This window comes from Musa acuminata, chromosome BXJ2-6 (genome assembly GCF_036884655.1).
Source record: "Musa acuminata AAA Group cultivar baxijiao chromosome BXJ2-6, Cavendish_Baxijiao_AAA, whole genome shotgun sequence".
Lineage (NCBI taxonomy): Eukaryota > Viridiplantae > Streptophyta > Magnoliopsida > Zingiberales > Musaceae > Musa > Musa acuminata.
The window spans coordinates 14,382,875-14,405,997 of NC_088343.1; the positions used below are offsets into that span (position 1 = coordinate 14,382,875).

A 23,123-nucleotide genomic window follows, 5' to 3' on the forward strand; every position below is an offset into this window, starting at 1 on the left:
TATAAATTTTGAAAAACTAAAAAATAATTTAACTAATCCATTCTATAATGATTCTTCTTCTAACATGATAAGTATCACTTCTATTAAAATTTTATGATAATTAATTATTAATTTTTTGAATAAAATCAAATCATTTTGATAAAAGATTGAAGATATTTTCGTCCAAATAAAAAAAACACTAAATAAAAACGAATACAATGTCCTTGATTTTTCTGTCTTTCTTGATTGTAGAGGAAGGCCACCATGTTTTCTCGGGATACGTATCATATGACACGTTCTTTTTTTTTGCTCATCCTGCAATCACAAACTCTTTGACACAGCATTATTGCTATAGAGGATCCACTAAATTCTTCCATAAATGGCTTTCTAGCAAATCTTCTTTCGAGAGGTCAAGTCAATGACAGCACAACAAAATTGATATGGATATGGTGTCAGAGCACAGGACGTGCTTGATCCTACTCAAACTTCCAGAGAAAGAAGGTTAAGTTCTTATAGTTCCCCTATCAATCTCTCATTTGCTTCCAAGTGATGTTCCTTTGGTCTCGGATCCACTCTGCAATTCGGCAAGGAAAAGAAATGTCAAAGTAAAAATAGAAAAATAATGCACAAACTATATATTAGGCCAGCAAAGTACAGAAAATGATTACCACAGTCAAACTTGGAGAGCAATTGGATAAAAAATTCGAAAACACAATGCAACCAAAGATAAGCACCTACACTATCAAACAACAGTTGCAAGAGAAAAAGGTTGTTGCCAAGAAACACTCAATGTAGTAAGCCAACCGAATAACTTAAAAGTCACACCAGTTGAAGCCAAGTAAAATAGGATCCAATGACGAACTAATTGTTTCTTTACCATTCACAGTTCTCAGAAAGTTGTTTGCAGGCGACGTCAATTTCTTCTTGTGTCATGACGATGGTTTCATCACTGTCAAACCCAGCATCATCAGGCTTAACTTGCTCATCCTCAATTTCTTCCTCCTGATTATGATCAGCTTTCTGCTGTTTTTTCTTAAGGTTATTTAAATGGTCAAACTCTTCTTCATAAATCTCCTTGCACCTGACGGCCAGTTCGTACAGCACCTTTTTCGATGCCAATCCTTTTTTACTGCTGTTCTCAAGTTCCACCAGCTCTTTCACAACACGAGGGACAAACTTCCATTGCTCGCTAACATGCCGAACATCCTAAGCAACATATTAGTAAGTATATTTGCAAAATCAAACCCCAAAGATATGCTTAGGAAGTGTGATGTTGATGCTTGCAGACCAGATAATGGGAAGACAAAAAAGATAATAATAGTGTGCTAGAGCAACACTAGCCAATGCATTGAAAGGAGAGTAAACAGTTTAAGATGCAAATGTTGTATCATTTCCTCTGAACTATATATTCTGAATGATCTGGATGGTTTGGGAATGAAGGAAATAATACTGATTAAAAAGATACTTAGAAAACCTCCAAACTTTAATCTCTGAGTTTTGAATGTCAGCATTGCCTTTAAAAACAAAACTTTTAAGTAATTGTGTAATGCTAGCTAGCCACACACATAGTCAGCCACTATTTGTTGGACAATTCCCCACAATTTTTCTTGGCCAGGTTTCCCACATATAGCATATGATCCTAAATCAAGATAAAAAATGGAACAAACTTACATGGTCTTGCCCAAGGGAATCTATAGAATCTTGCAGACAAGTAATAATCCCTTCTGCAGCTATACCTTTGATTTCACTCTTTTCTGGCTGACAAAACAGAAAAATCAGATAATTGCACTGACATCATAAACAATAATATCATGCATTATTCATTCACCAAGCACTTGCTAACCATTTTAAATTTATGATAGGAGAATCATAATGCACAAGAGTTTGTCCACATGCAATGCAGGTAAGTTAACCTTGACAGGACGCATCATTGCACATTAAAATATTTGAGTTTAAGGTTAAGTGGTTAACACCAAGGTTCGTCGTACCATACCATACCGGTGTTTCAACCCGGGCTTAGTACGGTATGGTACCGATGTACCAGGCAGTACATCAGGGCATACCGAGCGGTACACCCTGATGTATCGAACAATTTTATACTTTTTATACTGTAGCAGTGCTACAGTATAGTACTGTAGTACTACAGTATAATACTGTAGCACTGTAGCGGTACCGGAAGGTCCGCGTACCGGTAACTTGTCGAATCGGTATGTACCGCCCGTATCAGGCGGTACGCTTCGATATGACAGACCTTGGTTAACACAATCCAGCAAGGTAGTAGCAGGGTAGTAAAAATGACCATGAAGACATAGTTACCTAGAATATCGAGAAGTTCTGAATCATGAAGTTGACACAAATTGAGATGTACCATCTATCTATATCGATGTATGTGGAAATTAGTGTAGGTTTGTTCTTCCAGATCTTGGGATACATTCATGATTGAACGATATAACTGGGTCACTTGCTATCCATGTAAGATGCTTTAATTTTGCTGTGTAATTAACTTTTCATTTAACTAAGAACAAAAGCAAAGGTGGTAATAAAACCGTTCTTTTTTATTTAGTGCACTCCGGTTATGCTTTTCTTAAATCCATAATTTAGATTTTATATATATATATATATATATATATATATATATACATAAGCGGACCAAAATGCTTAAGCGGGAGTTATCGTAGTACACTGATCAGGCCCTTATAAGCTAATCATACACATTCCCCACTTCCGATGTGGGACTAATGGGATGTTACATTATCCTCAACTCAATTAGCTTGACGTCCTCGTCAAGGCCAGACATGATCGAACCCTAGCACAGTGCATGTGAGGTTTAACTCAGTGGTGGCTCCACGCTGTGATGTGTTCTCGACTCCATCCACGGGTAGCCCTTTCCTACTCGAGCCCTCTCACCCTGACCAAATGCTAGGTCGGCTCTGATACCAAATGTCACGACCCGAGTCTGATGAGCCAACTGGCCAATAACTCCATTTTGGTCCTTCAACCGCGGACCAAAATGCTTAAGCGGGAGTTAACGTAGTACACTCATCAGGCCCTTATAAGCTAATCATACACATTGCCCACTTCCGATGTGGGACTAATGGGATGTTACAATATCCCCAACTCAATTTGCTTGACGTCCTCGTCAAGGCCCGACATAACCCAGATCGAACCCTAGCATAGTGCATGTGAGGTTTAACTCAGTGGTGGCTCCACGCCGTGATGAGTTCTCGACTCCATCCACGGGCAGCCCTTTCCTACTCGAGCCCTCTCACCCTGCCCAAATGCTAGGTCGGCTCTGATACCAAATGTCACGACCCGAGTCTGATGAGCTAATTGGCCAACAACTCCATTTTGGTCCTGCAACCACGGACCAAAATGCTTAAGCGGGAGTTATCGTAATACACTGATCAGACCCTTATAAGCTAATCATACACATTCCCCACTTCCGATGTGGGACTAATGGGATGTTACATTTATAAAAAATTGGGTAAGATCCGCCGAAGCGGGTAGCCTCAACCGTATGTGTTAACAGGTAGACCCAGAGGTCGTTCCCGTCCCTGTCAGGGGAGATGCCAATCCATAATTTAGATTATATATGTATATGTATATGTATATATATATATATGTATATGCGTACATATATATATGCATATGCGTACATATATATATATATATATATATATATATATATATATATATATATATATATAGAGAGAGAGAGAGAGAGAGAGAGATTAATATCTATCTATTTTCAATTTTTTGAGGGTGTATGATCCTACGGAAATTGAGGATTAACATTTTTTTAGGGCTATTAAAGAGGTGGCGGTTAGGGTGAGCTGTATAAGGGACGAAAAGATGATGGTTAGCAGTAATGATGAAGATGGAGGTTTGATGACAATATGATGAGAAATGGTAATATCAAGAAAAATGAAGAGAGAATAAAGGAGTCCAAACAGCTGTAAATAGAAAGCAACAATGGTGGAAATGGTGAAATGGAGGATATGCAGGATGTTGTAAGCAGTGGCAGCAGATGATTGTGAAATGGCTATGCTAGTGAAGGTAGAGGTTGGGCATTAGTGATGATGTTAATGGTGAGGAAAATTACATGATTTAATAATATATATCTAAAGGGTACTCAAGAAAGGGAAAAGAATGATAAAAAATGAGATGGGCATAAAATTGGTGCATAGATTTAATATCTCTAATTCCACCTCTTTAATCATTGCAATAGGGATAAGTAGGTTAGACATAAAATGTCATAAATAGATCCCTCCATTTTTAAGTTTGGCTGGCAAGTTTATTCCAAGCCTAGTTCCACTTTTATGCCCAAACCAAAGAAAGCCTTTATGAAGTTGCTCTAATTCGAACATTTGGAAAACAACAATATCACTGTCAATGCCCAAATAAACAATTGCAACTAAGACATGCAATGATGTAAAGACACAAATATGTTATATCAAGGGATAAAGGAGAGTGAAGGGCTAAATGTAACATAGATTACTACCATCATTTATCAACTCCTAAGAAATCACACCATATCTACTTGATGGGTGATCTTGCTGTAATAGGATAAAAGTGATAGGAACTCACCTTTTCATCTTGCCTCTCCAACCATGACATTGTTCTATGCAAATCATCTACAGCCCACTGTTTTATCTTGGAAGGAGAAAATTGAATGTCAACATTAGTGGCAAGTTCTCCCTGCAATTAAAACCAACACTAACACAATATAAGCTACAATTCCAGGAAGAATCTTAGGTTTCAAAAGGAAAATATCTAGTTCTTAAATATATCAACCTGTCAAGATGCAGAAAAGCGACAAATTTGGTGTTTTTATATTGGAATGAATACACCATAACATCACAAATTTCCACACCTGCATTATGATTGTAATGTACTATATATAAATTGCAAATTGTAGACTAAATGTAACTTGTTAATTTTCAGTATAACTGCCAACTGATAAAGCAAAATGAGACAAACTATTGACATAATGCATATGCAGATCTAGGCTATTTTCTTCTAGTTTAAGTTCTTTTATCTGACAAGTTTGACGACTTCAGTGTCCAGATTATGAACAATCTAGTGACCTAATAAGTCAGATATAAAGGAAGAACCACAATCTCCAAAATGCTTAATCCCGAGTTACTCCTAGTAGAACAATTAGCTGTATATACCAACATAATCCACATGTGCAGCTAATCGGCCAGTCATTCAAAGGCTCAGCAGCTTCATAATGAGTCCACATAAAATTCAGGAACCACCTCTAGGGCACCGATGTGGTCTTAAAATTTTCACACCTTGGCATGTGTGCATCAGGTAAATTTCATCACTGTAAATTTCATCAGGTAAAGCCAAAGGTGTTTCATACCATTGCCACAACCAAAGGCACAAAAGACCTATTGGCCTTATAATTTTGGATATAACAAGCCTAGAATCACATGATCTAAAATGACTAAGTCTAAGTTATTAGTATCAGACCTTTCTAACCCCATGTATTGACACCCTAACCCTACCATCATCTTACAATACATGACTACTCAGCACAAAATAGTACCTAAACCAAATATAGAATTCTTATGTAGAATAAAGAGCTAATACTCCAGTATTATATTTAAAAACCACTTGAAAAGAAATTCCAAACATAGCTTATGTCTCACTTCACTTCAACAAAAATATGCCACTAAAATTTCCAAATCAGGACTCTCACATAAATGGCATATATCCTTTTTAAATGTCTAAAGCTTTTAGAGCATTTATACTTTGTAAGCGAAATGAATCACTTATGCAAGATATTGAATAATATCACATACATCTAGATTTACATAAGCATTTGTACAACAAGAAGACATCTACACAATAATTATAGCAATGTATCTACAAAAAATAATTTGTCCTGTATTTAGAATTATTAGTATCTACTTTCTAAGCTTCAAGACCCTATTATTCACTACTTAACAACATTTAAGGCAATTATGAAACATCATTCAATTTGGAGATCTAGTTGAAAATGAACTCCTTTTTTGTATTCAAAGCATGTATATATATCACATAAAAGGTAAATTACTTAAGACACCTCCACCAAACTTTCTTGCACTGAAATTAGCTACCTCAATTATCCAAAAGAAATTCATCTATGTAGCCAAAAAATATTTGACATAAATAACTTCATTAAAACATCTATATATACCGAGCGGTACGTTTTGGTATACCGCTCTCTGCCCGCGTAAGGAGGAGGTTTCCTTCTCCTTGTGCAAAAAAAAAAGGAAAAAGAAAGGCGACGTCGCTCGGTTTCTGCCTGCATGGGGAGAAGAAATCATTTCCTTCTCCCCGCGCAAAAAAAAAAGAAGAAAGAAAGGCGACGTCGCTCGATTTCTGCCCGCATGGGGAGAAGAAACCGAGGGTTCCTTCTCCCCGCGCAAAAAAATTAAAAAATAAAAAAAAACACCTCGTTCCTTCCGCCTGCGTGAAGAGAAGAAACAGCTTCTCCCCGAGACATCACCGAGGCTTCTTATCTCCCCGTGCGGATGAGGAGAAGTCGTCGACGACACCGAGGCCTCGTCGCCTTAGACGAGGAGGCAACATCATCTACGACGTCCAACGACGGATCGGGATCATCGAGGGAGAGCGACGCCGGATCTTCAGGTTTTCTCTTCTCTTCTCCCTCTTCTTTCTTCTCCCTATGTCGATCGATTTAGGGTGATAACGAAGCGGAAACAGCCCCAATCGACCCTATTGCTCGGTAGCGAGCGGTCCGCGTACCAGTCTACTGATGGACCGATACGTACCGCCCAGTACGGACAGTATTATTCGAAATTAAAATCCTTACTATAAGTAACACTACATTCCAAACAAACCATACTACACTATAAGGAAACTATTAGATAAAAATTATTATAATAAATATAATTTTACATTCCAAGCAAAACACAATTGAAAACAATCATTATACTACATGCTTCCCATGACATGAAAAAATTATTGCAAGAAAATCAACTGTATGCCTTTTCAGCTTTATGTACTAGTCTTTGTGATCTTTAGTACTGATTCCAATAGAATGTTTTTAGGTTAAAATGATTACCAGGGAAATAAATTGCATAAGACATGCACATAATGCCTTCCAGATGAAAAATACTAACCGCACGCCTTTTTCTCCCAGAAGATTGTACATCTAATCTTCCAGACTGTGAAAGAGGTTCTTCATGTACAACATCACACTCATCTACAAATTTAATTGCAAAAGATCACCAGGAAAGCAGATTTATATCATTATCTTGCTCATCAAAATAGATTTATACCATAAAATTTCCCTCTTCACATTTTGATTTTTTAACTAAAGGAACATAATCATAAGCTCTAAAAACTATCATGTTCTCAAAAAGAAACCATATTTCCAGTGGCTGCCTAAAACAAATTCAGATTGTTTCTTAATATAAAGAAAATAGTATGCACCATACAATGGCATGACCATCATCAACATCCCAGCAAGATAAGCAGGATTAGATCTTGGTCAGTATCTGGTAAAGTCAAGGCTTCAAGGCAGTCCCATGACTCCTTTTCCCTTCATCTTCTTCTATCTCTCACACTTATTTTGCTTTCCCATCTCTGGGCAACATTGACATTGGGCAAGCATGTTTAATGGAGGCAATTTTTGCTCCTCTTCCCACTACTCTACTCCTCTTTTCTCTTTACCAGAAACGACTAGATCCCCAGCCAATTCTTGTGTGACCAATTTCATCAATTAATTCAACAATAATACCAAATAATTAGTTCAAATTTGACCATGTTTGGCTCATTTCATGAACCATGCATCAACCAATGTTCCATGAGTAGCCAAAGCAGCCACCACACAGAGTATATGGCATTTCAAGGACATAGTAGCCATCACAGCAGGATATGAGTTGATATCTTTTCCACTATGAAATTGGGTCAGAGTGGGCAATTTACATTTTATTTTTACTTTATCAATGTGCCTTTTAGGACCAGGTCGTCCACATGAGTATCTTGACATATCCCTTCTTCAAGACAAACTAATCACAATTTGTTTACACTTTCAGGTCTTGAAGTATTCCTTTCCCAAATTCCAGAACAAAAAAGACAATGCAAGATCTGCCTAGAGTATAGAAAACCCCAAAGGCATAACTCTAAAACTTATCCCTGACAGTCAGCATCTTCTGCAGTATCATCATCCAGTCTCCTTAAGTATGTTAAAGCTAAAATCAATGAAATGTGAGAAAAGCTTATAAATTAGCTCTACATTTGGCCAATAAGCAACAAGCTGGCTTACTACCTTGCTGAAAGTCAAACTGCTTGCTGCCTTTCCGCCATGGTTTTCCAACATGCATAAGGTAAGGCACAATGTCAACAAGACTTTTCTGGCTATGACACTCAGATATCCAGTCCTACAAAAATTAAAGACTATCACTTCAATGTACATCAAAAAGTAAATTAGTTGTCAATCAGCAAAACTAGACGCTTCTATCCATTATAACAGTTCCTATATTGCATGTAGACTTCATTAAAGGTGCAATTGAAATACGAAATTTGAATTCATGTTAGCAAATTTTATGCATCGGACTTATCTTGTCAGTTTCATCATTTAGAAAGCACCACAGTCATCTATTCTTTGTATACATTATTTAGGTAAAATCCAGCTCAACAGCATCTCAGATATGACTATAAAATAAATATTTGTAATTATGTCCATGCTCCAGTGCCGTATATAAGTGTCATATTAACCATCTAATTGATATTCAATGCATATTGATATCTGAAAAAACTAAAGCAGTGAGACACAATAACATTGACTTCCCTGAACATGGAATAGAAAGGGATTATGAAGGCTGGTTAACAATCCACTATTGGGAAATGCATAAGAAAAAAAAAATCCTGTCCTACATAATATCCAAATCCTATACCAAGTATAAGATTACAGGAACAAATCAAATCATCATTGTTTTTTATTACATGTTCATAAAAAACCTATTGTTCATGGAGACAGGTGAGACTGTAAATATCTCTGCAAATTTTTGACATCCAGCTGAGGTAATAATAGAATCTTGCAGGTCAAAGAGCTCAATGCATCCTAAATAAGTGCAAAAATTACTATAGAGCAACAAGCAACACACAGAAACTGAGAAGTGTTTGCGAAAAGGGAACAAGGAGTCAGATTAAAGTGAACAGGAATGACTTCTGGAAAGGGAAACATGCATAAAATGGCTTTGTACCTTAACGTCTCATTTCAGGTGCTATTCTTAGTTGATCATGCAAGCACACCATCTTACAAGGCATAGGCTGCTTAAGTTATCCCAACTGTACTTAGGAAACCTAATTGCAATCAGCATAAATAATGTGACACCACTCAGAATATGATTGATTGATCTAATTAAAGAAGAGGTCTATATGTTCTATATAAATCTACAATAAGAAGATCAGCACAAGTAATAGAGAAGTTAAGTGAGCAATAAGCACACTGAGATCTTTCTTCTTCAAGCACAAATGTTTCCATATCTTCACACTTGACATGAACTATATTATAAAGATGAAAATGAACTATAACCTTTGACACAATTGTCCCACCATCAGACTTGACTTGTCTAAATTTAGGAGTATTCGGAAAGGCACACACAAGAATTGTGCAATCTGAGGTCCAATCAGGTTGGTATTCTGCCCCCATCTCCAATGCCTTTGATCGCAATGTGGCCCTCTCAGGGTTAACAAACCCTGACAATACAAAGACTACACCTTCCTGACAAAACCAAGACATAAGAAGCCCATGAGTACTCAAGCATTGGTAGCCTCAGGCAGATGATAAAAGACAACTTCCACTGTCTTATTCATTACCAAAAGTTTTGAGAAATCCATTTTATTTTGAGAAGTTTCATATAAGCAGGCATTGCTGCTTCCTATGAAATTATCTACTTCCACTTTAGCAGAAGCAACAGCCAGTTTCTTGCCACTGGACTTGTTTTTCATGTCTCTAGAGCCCATTCAGAATGACCCCCTTCGCTGTTATATCATGACCATCATCAGACATGGTGCAAAGAACTTTACCAGGTACCAATTTAAGAAAACAATTCATTTTACTTCAAGCACAAACAACTTGATGATCCTCTATTAACAACCACTTACAGTGTGATGTCAAAAGTGCTCAAGAAGACAAACAGCAATCTTCAGTATCTCTTGTCTCATGTGGCAAATCTCTCTGATTAAAGCAGAAGAATGATAGGATGATATCAAAAGCATGAAAAAATTAAACCTCGGACATGGTTGACAATTGTATTGCACAAAAAAAGACACACCAATATGTGTACACTATTTTTAAACACATCCAGAAGCACAGAGAAACAGCTTCTTGAAGTTGCATAAACCATAAATGAAGCAGCTTATTTCAAGAATAAAAAGAGAACATAAGTACATAACAGAGTAAACACACAAATTTTTATGCAATAAGGAAAAGAAAGTTAAATGAATTTACAAAGTCCAACTTACCTTACAACTGGTGGCATTTGAGGAACACATTAAAGAGTAGAAAAGTTTACTTTGTGCAGTAGGATGGACAGAAGACTCAAATAATCTGTTTGTCATGATTGCTCTAAAAAATTTGTCATCAAGAAAAAAAGGAAAAGAGCTCGCATCTAATTAACTAAGTTGTCTTTTGGACAAATGTTTGCCATGAAATGTTTGTGAAGTGGCATTTTTTTATCTCCATGTTGGTTCTTCCTAATTAACTAAGTTGTCAGTGTCATATCTAATTAAGGCATAGGTTGGGTTTGGTTGAGATGCACTAGCTTTTGCTTGATCTATTTTGATGAGCTGATTAGGTAGATCCAACCTGTTTTAGTTCTCTTTGGTTAAACCAATTTAATTCAAGCTGGGTCGGTGTTTTTTAAGGAAAGAAAATGAGTGTCAGTGATAGCATGAAATGCCTTCTACTGAGTTACCAAATGACCTTGACTTTGCTGAAGCCAAAGTTGAAATTTCCTTTCTGAAAGAAGGTGGAACTCCATTTGCATTCCAACTTTAGTGTCCAACAAAGTACATACATTGAAATTTCTATTTCTCAGTGAAATTCACTTTAGGCATCTGAATAACCACAAACACAGATATCATATAAAAGATTTTAATTGATTGATTTAACATATAGAACAAGTAAACTACATTTCCAATATACTTTACTTTTAGCCATCCTCTTCAATTCAATACAAGTTTTGACTGTTTACTCGACTTTATATCAAATTCTTATCAGACCCATATACTCAAATCTGTACTCCTATACCTTCTTGAGCAATTCAATAATATCATTTTGAACAAAAACAAAAAATCCAAACTAAATCTCAGTGCCTGGATGTCTAGGTGTGGACACCACACATAGTGATTCTGAATGTCATTGCCTTCATATATTTAGATAAATAAATAGTTCTCTATGTTTTTGTTGGTAAGACTGCATACATTGACGTTTCCTAGACTGACAGAAGCCTCATGCAGTGGGTACCATTTTTTTTTACTTTATTTTCTCCAACAACAATAACAAAAAAAACTTGCTAAAAATTCCCACAAGAAATGGCTAATGGAGTTACAAAAAGATCAGATTAAGAAATATCATCATTATGTTACCAAATAGCAAAGATAAGATATTGGTACTTGCATGTCAAAAAGCAGATGTATATGGAATTGCACCAAAAAAGATGTTCTTTAAACCATTGAATTGATTGTAAATTGGCAATTGTTGCACCTCATTAACAACAAAAATTTGAAGGCTAAATATTTAAACTAATCAGTCAAAAAGGTACGAGAGATTTCTGGCGACAGTTAGTCAGGTGAATCACAATTGATAAGTGCAGCTTCACATGGCTGAATTAAAAAGGATTTCAAATTAGAAATAAGATGCATGAGCCTTGCATAGAATTATTTTCTGAAATAAATTATTGGAACATGTAAATATCACTTCAAGATGTGCATCGAGTAAAGAATTTGACGAACAACAAGAAGTGGTCATGTAATATGCCTACAGAATGAATTTAAGTTTCAAAGGTTATTTGATTTTGAACCTACCACAGAATCACTAACCATGAGACTCTGGCATGCTGCCTCTTTCTAAACCTATCCTTCTTTTCACCAGTAATGAGCAGAATTATTTCCATGCCACATAAAAGTTCAATGATTTAGTACCCTTGAAGCTCACTTTATGTCAACATATGTAACCACTACTGATTCACAAGTTAAGGTCTGATAGGTCAAAATCTGTAGAAAACTTGCAGGTGCATCTTCCAATCAGCTCAATATATCTTACAAAAACTCAACAAGTGACCTCGCCCATTGCCATTTTGCTTCACCAAATCATGTCGAATTCAGGTCTCTGAAATGAGCACATCTCAAAGACATTAAATAACATTTTGTGAACTAATAATTCTATCCTACTTTATTTTCATATTATTAACTTCTCGAAGACCAACAAGCCACGAGGTCCCTTCAGCTAATTTTGTTTTATGTTTGCTAACATCTTCATGAAGGCCTAACCTACAGCACCTATCCACCAAATTAGACTTCTTTCTCCATTAAGTCCCCATTGCTCGACAAACCTACATCAAAATCCGTAATTACAGACCATCTAATTGTTTTGTACGATTTCAGGAACCATTTTGCAATACAATCGCAATTACATCGGGACCTCATCTCTCCTGCAGCTGAGTTACAAATAAAAACTACAAAGAGAAGCGCATATAAATTTGAGACGCCGAAGCGATCGCGAAACTAGAAAGCAAACGGCTGTTACCGAAACCCGAGGCGCTTCGAATTATAATGCTTAGGGTTTCTTCAGCAAGAAGCGCCTCGCGACGGCAATACGACCGTGGCATTCGGGGGCGACGACTGTGCCGGTGGGATACCGGTGTTCCAGAGGAAGAGATGGCGGTGGAAGGGCGGCGGTCCGGCGGCGTAGGCTGGGGAGAGGAAGGCAAGGCACAGCGAAAGTCCGTGTCCGAGCCGCCGACTCGTGAGATTGATTTCTTGGCTTTTGATTTGGTCTACCACGTCAGCATAAATGAACCCATGCCTTACCCCCACGAGGACCAACCTGACGTCATTAATGCCTTTCGAATTAGATTTTTATGGTAGGAGTATAGCCCATACCTTAGTTCCGGAATTTGATGATTTCCGTTTCAAAACCGATGATTCTAATTTTGTATAATCATGAATCATAATCAAATTTAATTTAATTGAGCCAGTTTTGAAACTATATATAGTGTAATGATATTCGATCATCCTTTCGATTGATAATTATTTAAATAAATAATATTATATATATATATATATAATAATAATAATAATAATAATTGAATAGCAACTTCGTCTCCTTAGGCACACCAATACATATTTGGGTTGGCAAATCACTATGATCTTAATTTCCAGCATTTCCCAAATATATTTCATGTACCAATCAAACTTGATGGATATTTTTAACCTTGTCAACAAAGGTAAAGATATTATTACGTGCCTTAGACATCGCATTTGAGGATTACAAGTGAAGGTGGAGTTGGAAGCTTTTCCTTAATGCTGAGGTGGTTAGAGTTATTTCTTGATATGTTAATTCTTTTTATTAAGAACAACGGGAGGTGGAAGCCTTTCTCTAATTGTTTTGTTTCCTTGTGAGTTAAGGTGCATACAGAATCAAACTCGACTTATCTTTATCAGAGTTCTACAAAGAGAAACCCCTTTGTTGTTTGAGATGTGGTGAGAAGCATTATTCCTATGGTTCATCCCTTTGTCGTTTGATGTTTATGAGTTCTCTCATGTTCAATTGGTTGGCCAGACCCGCTCTGAGAGAGAAAACATTTCCCTTTTTTTGGGGAGAGGAGTGGCCCTTTGGATTGATCTTTTTGTTTCACTCCTATGTCTATGTTAGAAGTGTTTTTTGTGCTTCGATAAGATAATAATAATAATACATGCTTTTATGTGTGTTTTTTTTGGGGGGGGGGGGGGGGAAGAACAAATACAAGTCAAGAAACGACCGCATATTCCTGCAGTGAAACGATGCCAAACATTTGTATGCCGAATGCTTTATCAACGGACGACCAATCTTAGTCTTTCGGAGAGATTCACTATGTAGATTTTCCTACTCATCTGACATGATTTCAATCACTTTTTGAGTGCAGAAAGTCTACTCGGCATCTCCAGCTTGGGTGCCGTCGTGACTGGCAAAGTGGATGATGTCTCCACTTCTGTGCTTTCAGTTGAGTAGGCCCCTTCAAACAGATGCTCCAATGGCCGCTATATATTCTATACCCATGGATGGTGAACGCTGCTTCCATGTCGTCTCTAGTGCTGCAGGAACATTCTCACGTGGTTTCAGGAAATTATTGACATGATCCAGCAGGGAGGAGAGCTTCCTTCCGTTACAACTTTCTTTGCCTCTGGATCTTTACTACCAGTGTTCCGGTGAAGCATCATCGCCAGTCATTCTCGTGTCACCTTTTAGCATCCTCCTCACTGGTACACAACGCCATTACACACCATTACCTTGACACGAAGCATCGTGAAAGAGTGGAAACATTTGATGTCCAGCCTATCGGAACGCCTGCATATGCGTCGCAGATTAGTTCATTAGGGTATAACACTTCAGATCGATGAGACAGTGTCTGAGCATCTGATTCAAACCTACATTGACTTCCAACACGATGCGTGTGCATTCTGTCGAAGCAGGGAGACTTCGAACTCATGCGATCTCCAGAAGCAAACCTTAGGTTCCGTGCCTCTTTTTGTCTCTCTAGTCCTCGGCTACGGATGAACACACACAATGGTAACAGAAGACAGTTGTTATTCTCTCAAGATGTTGCCAGAGAGACACATCCATCGAGTTCCTAGATGTTGGGGGTCGAAGGCGAGATGGTGTGGAGGTTTTATGTCCAATTCCAGTTGACAGCTGCTGCGTGCATCTGAGAAGTGAAATTTGGGATGCTAAAGCAAGCTTCTGCTAAATATATGGCTGTGCTATTCAGAAGACATGGATAGAGGCGATTCATTTGTTACACAAAAGTGTTGTCAAAGATGAGAAGAAGATAAAATGAATGATGAATTGAAATGTAACAAAGAGCAAAAGGGAACTGATATTACATACATTTATTATTGAAATTTGTGAATACATTGGGAAATTGATGAAAGATGAAGAATGAAGAGACGAAAAGAAGCAACACCTATCTTGTGTATATCTTTTGCTCTACTAAGAATTAGGTAATGCCTCTGTATCATGTGCAACTTATCAAAGGCATTGATCACTGCAAGCATCACGAGACGCTAGGAAGGAAAGATAGATAAGCACAGGCTATTGTCAGGTGTCTAATCTGGACATCTCCAACATGATGTTTTCTAAGCTAGTCTTTTTACAAGTTCAGATCTCTCAAATGCTCTTTAAAGCTGTAAACAAAAAACTATAGCCGAAGACCGACTGGTTGATAGGCTTAATGACACACACACACACACACACACATGAGAGAGAGAGAGAGAGAGAGAGAGAGAGAGAGAAGGGGGTGGGTTTAGTCAAAAGATAGCAAGGTAGGGAATAAAAGGACCACCTTTTTCGGCTGCTTTTACTGAACAAGTGGGTAAGTAAACAAGTAAACAACATCAAATATGTTCCCCCTTCATTCCTCACAAGCTGTTTCGGATGTTTGTGTGGGAATCCAACCAAGAAAAAAGAGTAGGCCCCTGAGTCAAACCCAGTTGAGTATACCAATGGGGGAAGATTTTGATGCATGAGAATCCTATTCCACCGGAATGGGATTCCCCCACCAAGTCCACCAAGAGTTGACCTTGGAATAAATTAAACAAAATCTGAAAGTGGAAACTTTTCTGATCACCTTCTTTTCTCTCCAGCCACAGCACCACCAGTTGTTTTCTTGGTCCAAACAAGTTCATCCACACAAATTCTTGTGAGGATAGTATGAATTATTATACATATTCATGAAAGCAACCAAGCCATGGCATGGTATGATTATTGTCCATGTATTCCTGTGAAACATCCTCTACTTTATAGAGCTTTAGGCCTTACAGCCTCCCACCTCTCTCTCTCTCTCTCTCTCTCTCTCTCTCTCTCTCTCTCTCTCTCTCTCTCTCTTTCTCTGTGTAAAATTCCCATGCAGTATATCTCCCACATCCTGCTCTCCAAGTGATGAAGGTGAAGAGCAAGCTCTTGGCTGCTCTAAGCTCACTTGTGGACCATGCTATTGCTCCGAGAGCGGCGATGGCCGATCGAAGCATCCTCACCGAGATAGAGGCCGCCATAGCACGGTGCACCGACAAGCACGACGTGCCCGTTAACGAGGAGTGTGTGCATGAGATCCTCTTCCGGGTCTCCAACGCTCCTGGTTCCATCACCTTCCTCTCCAGGAGGATCTCCTCCCGGCTCGACGCCACGCGGGACTCGACGGTGGCTTTGAAGACCCTCGTGCTCCTCCACCGTCTCCTGCGTGGCGGCGACCGGTACTTCGAGCAGGACCTGCAAAACATGTGGTCGTGCGGAGAGCTCAGGGTGGATCTCTCGTGGTGCTCAGCTGATAAAGGTCATCTGCACTCCTTCCTCCTCAGCTATTCGCTGTTTCTCGAGGAAAGGTTGGGTTGGATCATCAACCAGGCCGGTCTGCTGGAGCCGATCAGGCCGCCGCAGTCGGCGTTTCGATCGCATAAAGAAGAGGCAGCCGAATGGCTCTTGTACAGATTGTCCAAGAGCCAAATCCTTCTCGATCGGATAATGGATTGCCTGCCTAGTAATCCATCGTTCTCAAGCCAAGTGATGCACTCAGCATTCAACATTATCTTGAGAGAAAGCTTTCGAGTGTACGACGGCTTCTCCGACGGCATGGAGATCGTGGTGAGCTCCTACCCTGAGCTCGACAAGTCCCCCAAAAGCTTAGCTCTTGACGTCCTCAACAAGGCGTTGACGCAGACGCCCAGTCTTCATGATTTCTACGAGAATTGCAAGAGAAGCTTTTGCTGGAAGAGCTTGGACTACCCACATGTTCGAATCATCACAGCCGCACAAGTTTCGTCGATCGAACAGAAGCTGCCCGCTGGCTCCCATTGTCCACCTTCAACAAGTTCCGGTGATAAAGAGGCCACGGAAACGTCCAAACAACATCAGCAGGATGCAGCAGTCAAAGAAGCCGAGTTCGGATTACATGACGCGAGAAACATTCTGTTCTCTCAGAAGTTTGAGACGACGATAAGCACAGTGTGGGTCGAGTTCGACGAAGAAGACTCACAAAATTCCAGCTTCTCTCTGGGGGGTGTGGATGATTGCTTGACAGGTGCTTCCGATGATGTGCTGACTGAAGTTGATGGTTCATGGCAAGGCAGGGAAGCCACGCGATAGCCATAAACCCACTAAGAGATCTTCTGAGGATCCAACAGGGTTGTCTCTTGAGCAATTGAGACTAACAAATACTGGTTTCAAGTTCAGTTCCTTCTGGTGTCTGTCACAGTGTGATGGTTCTCCTGCTGTGGAGAGAGTTTTGTGTCACTGTAATCAAACATTCTTTTGATTGTAACGATAACCTACTTTGGCCATGACAAAATATTTTGGTATTAATTCCGAAATGATTTGATCAACACGCATGCAAAGGCGATGCATGAGACAACTTAAGATGAATGCTGGCAAATCTAATCTCGAGTGTAAGGATTTTCCCAATGAAATTGGTTCTGGCATTTCCTCCCTTGTCAATTTTAGTTAAATTGCAACAGGATGATCAGAACTCCAACCATTTTATTCTCATGGAAACTATCGATGATGATGACGATGCTGACAATGATGATGATTATGGACTTCCTATAAGTCACCTGATCCCTGTAAAACACCATACTTTTCTACCCAATAAAATACCTTCTTCTTGATATATAGTGCTTGAAATATGGAAGTCGAGGCACAAAAACCAACACATTGCCACCAGGAACAAACTCTGGCAATGGCACGCACAATTAGAACATGCACTGACAAAGCATTTTTGTGAGTTGAGCCTCCAAGAAGCAGCAACCAAGTCAATGGAATAAAAGATGTAGTGACCATCAAATTCAAACTTGCGGCTTGGCAAAGTCAGCTCGAGAAATGTGATAAGACTGCTGCTGTGTTGTGATTGCAGAGGGAGATTAGCATCTGGAATAGAATTATGCATCCTGATCCTGACTGATCTGGAAATAAAGAATATGAACATGGATCATGAAAGAGACATTGTATGAGAGACACAATTATAAACAGAAACTGTTGCTTCCACTTTCTTTTGTCTCGATTTTTTCCTGAGTTAGGTGCAAACTTCAAAGAAATTGGCCTGGCTGATCCTTCTAGCATGATTCTTCTTGGTGGGAAGATATTTGTCAATACAGTCATCACAAGGTTCGTTCCAAGGTCACAAAGAAATCTAATGGATTGGTTTGCACAGCCAAAATCCATGTCATTCATCTTCAAAAGATTTCACTGGCATCTCTTTTGCAAATAATGTTTGAGTTGGCTGGAAGTAAAGCCCCCTGGCATATGAGATAATGAACAGACATTAGGACTATTTGCAGTAACTCCAAAAGAACACATATAAAAGCCGTAAAACAGTGTTGCATCTGCAAAAAAATTACTGTGTGAATAAAACAAGCATTACCATAATCATGTCTGCAGATCATGACATTATTTGTTATGACTCATCTGGTAGGGTCACTGGCTCATTGGTTTCAATAGAGTGAAGTTTCAGTCATGTGGAATAGAAACACTAAGTGCAGCTTGTTAGTACCATCACAATTTATATTCCAATGCAACTCATTATCTGCTTCTAATTTGTGCCTAGCTGGGACAATATCTCGTTTCATAAAAATCACATTCACATGTCTTTCACATATATAATTTTGTGAATATCCTTTTTATAAAAAATACAAGTCATTCAACATGATTTACAAAAATTAGACAAAAGAATTCACACATCAGTCAAGGCAAATATCCACACACAAGTTCATCTAGGCAAATACTTAAACATAGGTTGGTCTAGGTAAATGCTCACACACAATTTCAGCGAGGCATTAGCTATCAAATGAACAAATAACTCTGGAAAATCAAAACCAAAAAGCTGTTGCTCAACTAGAAATACATGATATACCGGAAAAGGAAGAAGTTCATTCACTGCTATTTATTGACATTCATAAATGCCTCAAATCAAGTGTATCCTTTATGTTTTTGACAGATAGTGTTTCCTATTTATTAATAATATATATCTAATCAGCAATTATTTCATAATGAGAGAGACATCCAACCAAGCATTGTGAGGTTCTTTCTTTCACACATGCAATTCCTCTTAAAATTCTGAAATTAACTAATATATTGTAGTCAATATGGAAGCCAGTATTCCGTGAGGGCTTCGTTAAGAGGTGCGAAATGAAAACATATTCTACAGAGCAAAAGTGGACTTGAGTGGACTATGAGTCAGAAAAGTAAAGGGTGCTACCATCTGTGCTAGAAATATTGCTAGCAAAATCCTGTATACCTATCTAGATGAACTTTGCAGAAGGATATCCAGTCTGTACTTTTCCAGTGAATTTGAAAGTCACAGCAGTTTGTAGAACATCTGAACTTTTACATATCCTACTGTCCGCTGAATCATAGAGAACAATTTGGTGGGAGGATGTTCATCCTGAGTAATCTACTTTGATCTCCTTTAATAGGAGAGGAGATGGATGTATGTGTTTGAGTTAATATAATATTTTTTTTTTCTTAAAAAATAAATATAGAAATCAATAACACAATGAGAAAGATGAAATATACGGGCTAATTATAAATTACTTTATATAATTAGTTATCTTTAGTATCCTGATCCCTATACTTTTAAGAGTTATATTGAGATCCCTGTACTTATGAAAGTGAAACATTTAATTTTATTTCTCTCACGTCGTCAACTCTACTAACGAAAATATTGCAGGGTTTATCACTGAGCACGTGCGGTATTTCCGTCAACAGAGTTGACGACGTGAGGAGAAATAGGGTTAAATATTTCACCTTCATAAGTATAAAATTTTCAATATAACTTTTGAAAGTGTAGGAATCAAGATGTTAAGATTAACTAATTACAGGGGGTAATATATAATTAGCCTGAAATATACCCACCAACTTCAACAAATGCATAAAAGACTTGCATCGAATTATTTCTAGTTCTAGTATGCTTTTAAAATGCAAATAAAAAAAAATAAAAACCATAAAATATAAAGAACAAGTAGCTTAAAACTTCTTTGGTAAGAAAAGTATAGTGTGCACAAATTGATAATTGACTAATAAGCAACAATCATCTCCAAGGTTCCAAGAAGTGCATGGAAGCCTCTTGTGCTTTGAATTGTGACTAATTAACAATCAACATAAATGATTGTTAACTTAGTCAGTGACCAGATTCAGTGGCACTGATCTTCGACATAAATGGTCACCATGTTTGAAACATAGCAGAATATTACATAAACAATGTTTAAAATCTCAGATATAACATTTCAGGAAGCATTCATTGTTAAGTAAAATCTATGATAAAGAAGAGATACAATTGCATCAGTCATTATCATGGATTTGCCAATATTCTGGTGGCCAAACAGCCATAAGGAGTTGTTATCTAGAAGCAGAATTTGATACCTGAACTTCTATGAATGTCACTGTCAAGTTTAGAGACATAGCTTTTCGTTGACCACAAAAGGAGAGCTGGAATTAGCCAAAAGATTCCTCAAGAATAAACAACTACAACAAAACAATTGGCTTCTCGAATGCACAAACTTTCTGTGATCAGGAAAATAAGGAAGCCAATTGTTTCTGTACCATGAAAAAAAGAGTATGAAGCATTGTAAAATAACCCATATCACACCAAAAAAGAAAAGTACACCTAGAAAAACTCAGAAATAGCTCAAAGAAAAATTATCGGCATGCTTTCTTGTTTGTACATTACAACCAATTAGATCATAAGAAGCAATTAGATGCTTTCAAGTTTCAAAAGCAGTACACAAATGGAATAAGTGCTACCCGTAGAACTGCAGACTCAAGGGCAGCCAAGTCTCATCACACATCTAACATCTTTTCCTCAGACCCTACATTTCTTTCAACCAAGGGTACTCTAAACATGTACACAGGAGTACAATTTATCTTACATTAGAAGAGCATACAGGTTCAATAACATTAAGTAAAGCGTTAAAAGTATAATTGATCTCTCCTCAAAACTCTCAATCAAAATCCTTTCTGATGTGTAACTCAATTATCTTAAACCGAGTTAGAGAATGAAAAGGTGAGGTTAGGATAGGTACATACAGACAATCTGAAATGAGGCTTTAATCAATTAAAAGATAATAGTTGTGAGGAGATTTAGCACATACTATAGAGATATCTGCTACATTCTGGGGTGAATATAGCAATCAACCCATTCCTACTGCTTAATTGACTTGTTCATGGCATCCCACGTTCATCTAGTAAATAAGAAACAAAAACAAGTGTAGCCTGGAACCATACATAAGATGGATGACTCCAAACCTCGTGAAGGGAAGTGCCAAATCTTTCTCTATTTTCGTCTCAGCAACATATGGGGCAATGGATCAAGCCGTTCTCATTGCACCCTTTACACTTCACCTTCTTCTTCTCGGAATCCAACACCTTGCAGCTGCCATTGCAGTCCATGCACATCACAAATCGCAACCCGCCGCAGCCCTCGCACCACTTTGTCGCCCTCGGAAGCCCCTCCAGCAAAAGCCCCAACTCATCTTCTTCTTCCAATCTCACGATCTCCTCGGCACCACCGACATACCTGCCCTTGACGAAGACGATCGGGACCTTCACCTCCTTCCACCCCATCAGCAGCCGTAGTTCCTCCCTGTACCCGGAGTCCATGGAGATGTCCCTCTCCACGATGTGGCCGCCGTAGGACTCGATCAAGGACCTGACTCTGTTGCAATCCTCAAAGGTCTTCCTGATCCCTCTGAGCGTGGTGGTGTAGAGGACCACGGTGTCCTCACCTCCTGGGGGACACTTCTCCTCGAAGGATTGAAGCAGGATAACAGAATCGCAGATCTTGACGTGCACCATCCTCTTGATCTGCTCCCCTTCCTCGCAGTGCTCCCGCTCGAAACGAGCGAGGAGCTCCGGATCGAACAAGGGGCTCAGGCTCCGCCTCGACTTCGAGTTACTGAAATCTCTATTGGAGTTGTTGCTCCGTGCGCTGTTGGGGGTGCCCTTCTTCGAGATTGCCGAAACGAGGTTGGTCCACGGCGTGTTGTCCAAGGAACGGAACGGCTTCGAGGCACGGTAGGCGTCAAGATCCGACCTTTTGGGCTCTAGCCGCAGCGGGGTGTTCTCCTTCCCGGCGAACCAATTCCTTGGCATCACGGGCGACATCGCGGCCCTGACCGCGGGCGACCGGCGCAATGCAGGCGAGGGTTTGTGTGGCCTCTTCTTCTGCGGTGGCGACCGGCTAGGAGTCTCGTCGGCCAGGTCCCCCATGAGCTCCCGCGCGTCGATGACCTCCGAGGGGCGCTCTTCCTCCGCCGCGGCGCTCTTCTTGTTGACATGGGGAGGGGACGGCTGGCCGCACTCCGACGCCGAGGCTGCATCCGGTTCGACTTCCTTCTCTGCTGGCGCCTTGGGATTATTGGCTTTCTCGTCGCCGCGATCGAGGCTGAGGGCGCCGTAGGTGGTAGAGGTGAGGGAGACAAAATGGTTCGGGCAGTCGCCGTCGGGGCCTGCGTCGCCAGAGAAGAGAAGCTCCTCGCCGACTTCGGCGACGGCGAGCAGTTTGGAAGAGATGCAACCCATTTGATTTCCCCCACTCTCCCTCCTTCCTTCTCCTCGAGAAACAAACAAACAAAATAAAAGAGAGTCAAGTTCGGAGTTTAACGGGTTTGAAATGTAACAGGTTCGGGAGTGGCGCCGTCTCTTTCACCAAGAACTCGATACCCGCCGAAAGACCCGCATCGTTTACCATCTAGGTTGCGGGGGCCACTCTCATGGGTTTCCTTTGCGGGGCCCTCCCCTTGGAAGCGGGTAAAGTTTGGGCGGATTCCACAGTAATTATGTCTTCCAACGGTCTCTTTCGAATCCCAATGAATGAATGGGCTTTTAGGGTTCGAATTTGTTGGGCTCGCCCTCTTTAAAGCAATATTCTAAGGTGGGC

At 39.3% G+C, this 23,123-nt stretch overlaps 3 protein-coding genes and 1 non-coding gene across 6 annotated transcripts; 1 reads left to right on the forward strand and 3 right to left on the reverse strand.

Annotated features, from left to right (window-relative positions):
- Positions 1-322: 322 nt before the first annotated feature.
- LOC135615044 (DNA-repair protein XRCC1-like) lies at positions 323-12,989 on the reverse strand. Of its 2 annotated transcripts, XM_065113024.1 has the most exons (10): positions 12,752-12,989; positions 10,108-10,180; positions 9,820-9,984; positions 9,536-9,724; positions 8,267-8,378; positions 7,116-7,198; positions 4,567-4,677; positions 1,651-1,737; positions 857-1,185; positions 323-553 (listed from the first exon to the last, which is right to left on the reverse strand). In XM_065113024.1, coding segments are annotated over exons 3-10 (1,059 nt in total). In that variant the 5' UTR covers positions 9,967-9,984; positions 10,108-10,180; positions 12,752-12,989; the 3' UTR covers positions 323-552. The 2 variants fall into 2 exon arrangements, with proteins under 2 accessions (XP_064969096.1, XP_064969097.1); XM_065113025.1 differs by lacking the exon at positions 1,651-1,737.
- On the reverse strand, positions 3,453-3,554 carry LOC135616028 (U6atac minor spliceosomal RNA). The gene has a single exon (XR_010488257.1). It is a non-coding gene; the product is annotated as a U6atac minor spliceosomal RNA (small nuclear RNA).
- A 3,016-nt stretch (positions 12,990-16,005) lies between the features above and the next one.
- LOC103988122 (putative clathrin assembly protein At1g33340) lies at positions 16,006-17,627 on the forward strand. Its single transcript, XM_009406649.3, has one exon. It carries the CDS (start codon positions 16,142-16,144, stop codon positions 17,339-17,341), a length of 1,200 nt encoding a protein of 399 aa, XP_009404924.2. The 5' UTR covers positions 16,006-16,141; the 3' UTR covers positions 17,342-17,627.
- Positions 17,628-18,071: 444 nt separating this feature from the next.
- On the reverse strand, positions 18,072-22,811 carry LOC135615045 (uncharacterized protein At5g39865-like). 2 transcript variants are annotated; one of them, XR_010487824.1, is made up of 2 exons: positions 20,609-20,818; positions 18,072-18,486 (listed from the first exon to the last, which is right to left on the reverse strand). XR_010487824.1 is itself a non-coding variant. In XM_065113026.1 (2 exons), the coding sequence occupies exon 1, from the start codon at positions 22,763-22,765 to the stop codon at positions 21,530-21,532; it is 1,236 nt and encodes a 411-aa protein (XP_064969098.1). In that variant the 5' UTR covers positions 22,766-22,811; the 3' UTR covers positions 18,072-18,486; positions 21,491-21,529. The 2 variants fall into 2 exon arrangements, 1 of the variants encoding a protein (XP_064969098.1); XM_065113026.1 differs by lacking the exon at positions 20,609-20,818 and adding an exon at positions 21,491-22,811.
- Between the last annotated feature and the right edge of the window lie 312 nt (positions 22,812-23,123).

Bases quoted from the DNA above. Each gene is read 5' to 3' on its own strand.
- LOC135615044 (XM_065113024.1), bottom strand. From the start codon at position 9,966: ATGGGCTCTAGAGACATGAAAAACAAGTCCAGTGGCAAGAAACTGGCT. The intron at 7,199-8,266 runs GTAGTAAGCCAG...TTAAATTTGTAG, and splicing joins GCAGTTTGACTTTCAGCAAG to ATGAGTGTGATGTTGTACAT. The intron at 1,186-1,650 runs GTAAGTTTGTTC...TATGTTGCTTAG, and splicing joins ATTCCCTTGGGCAAGACCAT to GATGTTCGGCATGTTAGCGA.
- LOC103988122 (XM_009406649.3), top strand. From the start codon at position 16,142: ATGAAGGTGAAGAGCAAGCTCTTGGCTGCTCTAAGCTCACTTGTGGAC.
- LOC135615045 (XM_065113026.1), bottom strand. From the start codon at position 22,765: ATGGGTTGCATCTCTTCCAAACTGCTCGCCGTCGCCGAAGTCGGCGAG.